Genomic DNA, 7,841 nt, shown 5'->3' with positions numbered 1-7,841 from the left:
TTTCGACATAAAAAAGAATTTATTTCCTGTAACCAAAGCTTTCTTTTTCAGAGTTTCGTCTCAAACAAAAGAAAGCATTTCACATTGATCAGAGCAGATCTCCTTAATTGGGCATGTTTTTTTGTGACATGGCGGAAAAAAATTAATTGTTACCAAGATAAAAACACGGTCAGGCTTCTTTTATCGATCCAATACTTTATCCATTGGAACAATATTACATCCCAAAAGACCACGACCGGACCAAGTTCGAGGTTTTAGGGTAATGGCCGTGCTTTTGCCTTCCCGGATTACTTTCACTCGGACATTTTGATCCTTCGAATTCTGCACCAGATCTCCAACTTGTTTTAAATTTCCAAAGTTGTCCGCATTAATAGAGCCAAATTCAGCAATCCGGTCACCCACTTGAAGGCCAGCTAAATGAGCTGGAGATTCGGGAGAGACCAAATCAATGTGTGCAAAAGGTTCTAAATGGCAGTCAAGGCTAATTGTTTCCATCGGCTCGGCCACCCCCAGTCCCTCCCGGGTTTGTTCGTGGATGTTCTCGAGTCCTCTTTCCATTTCGCTCATGATGTCCTTGAGGTCGTTCCTGAGGTAGATAATCTTGTTGCGGGCAATTCTCACTTGATGAACGTCAATATCATTTCGAGGGAATCCTTCACTGTCTACTAGGTTGTCTTCCATTCCCACCCCTTGAGTTTTCAAGACATCCAAGAAGGTAGCAAGCTCCTCTTCCAGTGCTTTACGTTCATCAGATAGTTTTAATAAAGCTTCTCGAGTTGTATTTTCACCAGACATGGTCGAATTTGTATTTCCAATCCAGATGACTAGCGAAATAATAGAGTTGTTTACGTTTGTCGCCTCGACGAGCAGCTGCATATATTCCTTTCTAGACAGATTCTTTATCTACGTTTGTTGTGAGAGAGAGTACTGCCAAATACGTCGAGTGAAAAAATGCCAAATGTTGGAGAATGAACAAGCTTGCCAAGTTACCAAAGGAGATGTGTTGTAAAGTATGACGGAAAATGGGCAAAATCAAAGACCAAGAACGAGTCTAGAAGCAACCCTTTCTTCAAACCCTAGAAAGGCAGGGTCACGTTTCGATACTCGGTTAAGCATTTTTGATTTTTACTTCTGTACCCTCTTTTGCCAAAGACGGGAGCCCTAATTAAGGCTCTTTGAGCTAAAAAGATGCCTTTCTGGTGCAGTACACAGGAGTTGAAGGGTTAAAGCGTGATAAAACGTGACCCTGCCTTTCATGGTCTTATAAACAGGGCTGCTATAAAACTCGTTGCTAATCTTGGATCTTCATTTCTGTACCCCTTTCCATTTGAATTGGAAGCCTTAACAGAGGTCCTTCAAGCTAAATAGTTGATTTTCCGGTTCGAAACCCATCATTACAATTCAGCCGAAAGGGAATATTTTGAATAATGCCAAGACTAATCCTTATTAATCTAACGAATCAAATAGAGAGGAGATATAGTGACGTTGTTAGTGCAACTTGTTGACCCCTTAGTCTCTCTCACTCAGGGATCTCGAACTCCTTGATGGTTCAATAATCAGACGGGGCCTGAGAATAGGCAAAAATGGCTTTTGGCATACAAATATACCACCTGGCAGCGCTAGTTCGAGAAGAAAAAATAGGAAGTGAACAGATATCGCAGAGTCAGAGAACAAGTCGATCAGATTAGGAGAAATGGCGCTAAGACTTTTTTGGTTCCCCCGAATTATGATTTCAGGATGTTTGAAAATATGAGCTTGAACTTGAGTTTAACCATGTTCTTCCCCTATCCCTAAGGAAAATTGATAGATGTTATCTGCATGCGGTAAAGATGTTTTAATCCGTACCTAGTTCCAACCTGCCTTCAATTTCTTCTTTTATTGATTGCCTGGCTCAGAACTTTTGAAAACAAAAAGTTCCCTCATTCATGTAAAACATTTTTGTTTAAAAAAAAAGCGCAAAAATTAGAATGATATGAAATAGGGGGCAGTTTTTTTACTCTCTCATAACTGGGTCTACTTTTCTTTTGGTTGCACGCTTGAGATTGTTGAAATTTTATAGCACCTTTGACAAAAAGGCCTCGAGTACATTTCTTCACATTTTTGCTGATTATGCGCAACAATGTGCAATGTGCCAATTAATCAAAATTTTGGATTCTATACTTCGCATTCAGCTTGAATTCAAGAATGATTTGTAAACTTTGATGTGAGCTGCTAAATATTGCTGTTTGAAATTATTTCTGATAATTACCGTTGACTTTTGGCAAAAAAATGTAGAACATTTAGAATTAGGATTTGATTCTAGATATGCAAATGCATTTTTTTTCTTTGGAACTTTGTGTTCAATATTGGGCTGGCTGAGTCCAGATAACTTGGTTGGGCATCTTGTACTATACAATATTTCGCTCCATAGACTGACTTCAACTATTTGTTTTCTATTCACTTCTCAAGGGTAATACTTAATTGATATGGGCTTAAAATGTAATTCATATTTTTGTGCAAAAGCTAATGAAATTGGTAGATCATCTCCCAATACTTTGACAAGAAAATATGCACTACATTTTGAGTTTCGATGGCAATTATCAAGATTTTTTCTTTCCTAAAGATATGTTTTGGACACTTTTGTCTTCTAGTCATTTGCTGATACTTCTTTTCAGAGCACTTTCATTCCAGAGACGGAAATAATCGCGCGAAATAAGCAATAGAAGGAGATCTAAAACTCTGAATGTCCCTTTAATTCGAACAGAGAGAAAATTAGACTGGTGGCCTTGTTTGAGGCAAGTATGCTGCAACTTATCATTCAGTTTCAACTACTATCTACCGGGTGTTTGCGAATCCCTTTCCGGTTTTTTTGCACTAACTTTTTAAGGTTTTAATCTTAATTATATTATACAGTTTTATTATAAAATAGTGAAGTTTGGGGAGAATAAACGCGTTCATTTGCTTAGTTGAAATCAATTTTATAGCAACAAACAACAGAGTTAAGTAAACATGCAGGAGTTACGTAAAAAGACAGTCACGCGGATTCTAGGTGGGGACAAGCAAAAAGACATCACCGAGAGGTTCCAAGTCACCCCCAAGACGGTTTACAACATCTACAAACTTTACCAAGTGACTGGTGTGTATGCCAAACGAGAAAATGGTGGAAGAAAACCATTTGAGAGAACATCAAGGCTCATTACCCGTGTGAGGAAGAAAATTGAGAAGAATCCCAGAGTTGGTGTCAGGAAGTTGGCCAGGGACATGGGCATGTCGCCCTCCGCCATGAGCAAGGTCTTCAAAAATGATCTAGGATTGAGGTCGAGGGTCCTGGTGCAAGCTCAGACCCTTAAAGATCTTCAGAGGGCCAAGAGGGTGAGCAGAGGCAACAAGATCGTCAACTTCCTAAATCTGGTCGTTATCCCTAGGTTAAAAATGTAAGCAACATCAAATCAACTCAAAAATGTTATTCTCCACCGATTAGTTGACGGTGCTCATTTTCAAGTTTGTGGCAAAATGTTCAAAAGTTCAGATAGCGACTTGTTAATATCGTGTTAGGTTAGGTTGGGTTAGGTTAGGTTTGATTAGGTATGGTTAAGTTTAAAAAAGTAGCACCGCCAACTAATCGGTGGAGAATAAGTCGACCCTCGATCGTAACAACATAATATGAAGTACAAAATTTCCAATTCTACAATGAAACACTGGTCGCCGTACAAACTTAGGGGCTGATTCTGAACTATAACCTGCTATGACGTGGGTATGCATCCTAATTTAGATATTGTTTTTTTCCACGTTTTTTTCAGACCTTAAGGAGACCCAAAGGATATTTGTAAGATCCTTGCAACCGAGCTGCCGCAGGCTTGCGCTGTAGACTAGGCGCTCCCAGGGCTTTGCAACCGAAGAGTTAGGTTAGGTTAGGCAAGGATCGGATTGTATCAACAATGGATCTACTTCCTCAACCTCTATAGGCGTGGGATTTTCACCTTTTATGACGTCGCTTTCACTTTTGACCTAGGGATAACGACCATAACTTCCTAAAGTCAAAACGGGCCGATGTGACTCTCTTTTTCAGCGATATCAAAAACTTCTCAGTTAACTAGCATATCAACAGGCGAAATGATCGGTACCTTGCCAAGACTCTAGATGACTTTGACTCAAGTATCAAGTACATCAACAAGTCCAAATTTCCAATAAAAGTCATGTTTCTTACTGTTGTTGGTCCTGATGGTGGAAGAGCTCCTCCAATTTGGGTGGAAGGAACCTTAAAGGCTGCCCAATACCTCAAAATCATAAAAGAATTGTTCTTCCATAGGCAGATAGACGTTATGGTCGTGGGAGCTATGTTTTTACCCAAAATGGGCCCCTTGTCACACCAGCAACCTCGTCCAGAGGTACCTGAAGAAGGAGCTGGGGTCCAGAGGATTTTGGCCAGCGGAATGTTGGCCCCCCTCATCCCCTAACCTGAATCCATTGGACTGCAGCATCCTGCCGCATATCGAGGGCAAGGTCTCGGCCAAATGTCACCCAAATATCAAGAACCTGAAGTCAGCCGTTGAGAAGGCCGGGACCAACATGTCCGAGAGTTACGTCTTTGACGTGTGCAAGGTCTTCAGGTCCAGCGTCGAGAAGTGCATCAAGGTATACGGCGGAATTTTTGATAAATGAATTGTGAAACTAAATTATAGCAAATTATATGTTATGAAATAACCTCCTAGAACATGCTCTTGATAAAGAAGGCCCTATTAAAAATTGGTCAAAAACTGAAAGGGATTCACAAACTCCCTGTATTACTACTAGTGTTTAGAACTGGAACTGGCACTGAGAACCGGTTCTTTTCGAAAAAAGCGAACTAGTCTTTTTAAGTTTGGATTTAACTTTTATTTTGGTGTACTTGTGTAACTAAATCTCAAATTGGGTGTTGCAAACTTTACTTAAGTCAATATTGCAACTTCTAAAAATGCATTCTCCTCCCAAGGGTCTAAATTTCAGATGGCAAGAATTATTAACACTCTTTTATAATTTTCTTTGAAGACTTGTTAGAAAAAGTGGCTTTCATACTTTGCACTCTATCTTGCTAAAAAAAACGTAGCCAAGATTTGGATAAATGCAATGCTAAGTTGAAGTAAATGAACGGTCTTGTTTATTAACAAGTTAAGTTCAGGATTGTAACAAAAACGCACCCCTGGAGCAGGGCTGATTTGCCTAAGCAAAAATGAACGTAACAAATGACTCATTGAAGTACTAAAGTGCAACATATATCCCAACATGCATTATTAATGTTCTTTGTTACAAAAATTTGACAGAAAAATGTCCAATTTTAGGATTATTAGATACGGAAACTGTTATTTTTTCGGAAATTCACATGATTTCAAAAGTTTTGAATGAAGCAAAAAGTCATCGTTCTTCCCTCCTAACGCTCTTTTTCCTTTTTTGGCCGCTAGAGCCTGTTTAACTCCTACCTCGCAGTCCCTATAGGCCAAAGAAGCATCTATTTAGGTGGCCATACCATGGATGAATGAGTGAAATTAAAAATGCAATCTCCAACTCAACACAAAGTTACAACCCATAGTGATGAAGAACATGATTCTGAACTCTCTTCCTTTTGGATTACCCTGACTTTTTCATGAATCACCACCATTGTTAGTTTAAAAATAGCCACAAGCTAAACCGAACAGACTACTAAATAGTTTATTTATGACTATGAACAGTTGCTGTGTTGAGTTGAAGATAACATATTCAGCTTCATACATCTGTACATAATAGAAGCAAAACAGGAGGTGATTATGGGACTGTTTGTTTGCCTCGTTCTTCACTGGGCAAGGAGGGGGACTTTAGACATGCTAACTCATGAAATAATGTTTACTGACTTTTGATAAGCTGACATGAGAAAACAAATCATTAAGATTAAGCCAAAATGAAAGTGGCTCGTGCTTGTCCCATTTCACAGAGAGAGATTCAAGCTGGGCAAACGTGTATCACTTCTCCTGATGACCTATGGAATTGAGGATTGCATTGACAATTCTGTTCAACGAAATGCTGTAAATGGATAATCACGCAGCTGAAGTACCAAAATCGGACTCTAAAAGTACGTTAGAGCTCTTCAGATGTTGTTTTCTTGCTCTTCATGATATATATCAAATGGAACTGGAACTGAGGAATGTTTTTTTCAATACTGTAAAAATCGGATATAAGAGCATCGCATTTTAGAGCAAATCAAATATAAGAGCCGGATTGTAAATCCCCGAATCAAATTATATAGTAAAGTATAGCATCAGATATAAGAGCACAAAAATTTGGGCCACATCGGATATAAGAGCAGAATTGAAGGCGGCAAAATATTTTTTTACATATTTCCCGCGCTCCAAAATGAAGTTTTCGATGGAAACTGGTTAAGCCATTTTATAAAAGCAAGTTTTCAGCCGCTTTCTCATAAAAAAACAAACAGTCATACATAATGGCTTCTGCCAAGAGAACCACTTTTTCCATCAAGGAGAGGCAAAAAAAGTTCCTTGCCGATTTTGACAAGCTGTCCAAGATAAGTCTGACCGAAGCCGCCACAAAGTAAGGGGTCAACCGTGCTTCCTTTGGCAAACTCTTGGTTTGTTTTCAAACTTCATAGCCAATATGTAATTCTGTGACAATTTAACTTCGTTTTTGGTACGTAAACTTACAGCCAACACACTGCCCTCCTTGCATTTTGTTTCATTTTTCTCGATTTTTATGGCTGCATTTTGTTTGGACCGTAAAACTACATCAAATTATAGCATAGAAATATGTTCTCTGTCATCAGTTTTGCCAATGGAGCCGCGGAATTGGAGCATCGGATGTAAGAGCAGAAATTCACGGCCCCAAAGCTGCTCTTTTATCCGATTTTTACTGTACCAGGTACTGAGAACTTTTTTTTTAAAGCTAGTGTTTTGGAAACACTAAGTACTATTTAAAGACATCGGTAAAACTAATAAGTTGAAAAGATGCACGTATTAACATGATCTAGTGCGGCAATAAAGAAATATTTTGCATAAACAGATTTATTACAGCCATTTTAGCGTTTCTGTCTTTCTCGGGTCCTACTTCATTTTATCCGTGGCCTGTTTTTAAAGCTCTTACCTAACAGCTCACGTAATGACAGTATCCATTATGAACACCCACCCACCGATTCAATTGTTGAATGTATTTTCATGCTGAATGAAATCGAATGTTAGAGAGGAGGGAAGGAACAGCTTTAAAACGGGCTCCTTTTCAGGACGTTTGAAAGTGGATAAACAAAAAAACAGCTCTTTCTTGCTTTCATACATTTGACACAAATGAATGGAAGTGAACGAAACATAAGATAAATCATAAACTGACTAGTGTCCATGCTTCATTCCAAAAGCATAGTAAAGGGTTGGGTGTTTTCGCTGCAATTTTCCTATCCCTTGAAAGCAGGATTGTCTAAACTTAACGCTACGTTTCACAGAAGGTTGCTTCATTTTATTAAAATCTGACTCTAATTTGTCTCCCCTCTTCATGAGAAGAAAATTTTGAAAATTTCATATCCTGGTTTCCTCTTTACTGTCCTATTTTTTCCATTTTAGCACTTCGAAATTGTGTTTCTCTTCCGTTTTGGTGTTCGTACTTAAAAAAAACTCTTTTGCCATTCTCCGCTGTTCAAAAACAACTCTGATTTATTCGCAAGCCTTTGAATTCTTCCAAAGTTGCAACCCTCCCCGGGATCTTATACTGTATCTCCAAGAGAAAAGGCTACAGTGTGTCAAGAAATTCATGTCCCCTTAGAAATTTGACTTTTCTCACGGTAAAACGATATTTTTGAAATTATTTTGCCTTGATTAAATGAATTTTGGAACCCCGTCCGAGTTGAGATAAAA

General features: G+C 38.7%; 1 protein-coding gene across 1 annotated transcript; it reads right to left on the bottom strand.

Annotated features, from left to right (window-relative positions):
• Positions 1 to 903, bottom strand: LOC131892731 (26S proteasome non-ATPase regulatory subunit 9-like). Its single transcript, XM_059242564.1, has one exon. It carries the CDS (start codon positions 874 to 876, stop codon positions 181 to 183), a length of 696 nt encoding a protein of 231 aa, XP_059098547.1. The 5' UTR covers positions 877 to 903; the 3' UTR covers positions 1 to 180.
• Positions 904 to 7,841: the final 6,938 nt, after the last annotated feature.

Source organism: Tigriopus californicus, chromosome 2 (assembly GCF_007210705.1).
Source record: "Tigriopus californicus strain San Diego chromosome 2, Tcal_SD_v2.1, whole genome shotgun sequence".
NCBI lineage: Eukaryota > Metazoa > Arthropoda > Copepoda > Harpacticoida > Harpacticidae > Tigriopus > Tigriopus californicus.
Note: the sequence above shows the minus strand (reverse complement) of the source record. Positions and strands in the feature narration are given on the sequence as shown.

Bases quoted from the DNA above. Each gene is read 5' to 3' on its own strand.
- LOC131892731 (XM_059242564.1), bottom strand. From the start codon at position 876: ATGCAGCTGCTCGTCGAGGCGACAAACGTAAACAACTCTATTATTTCG.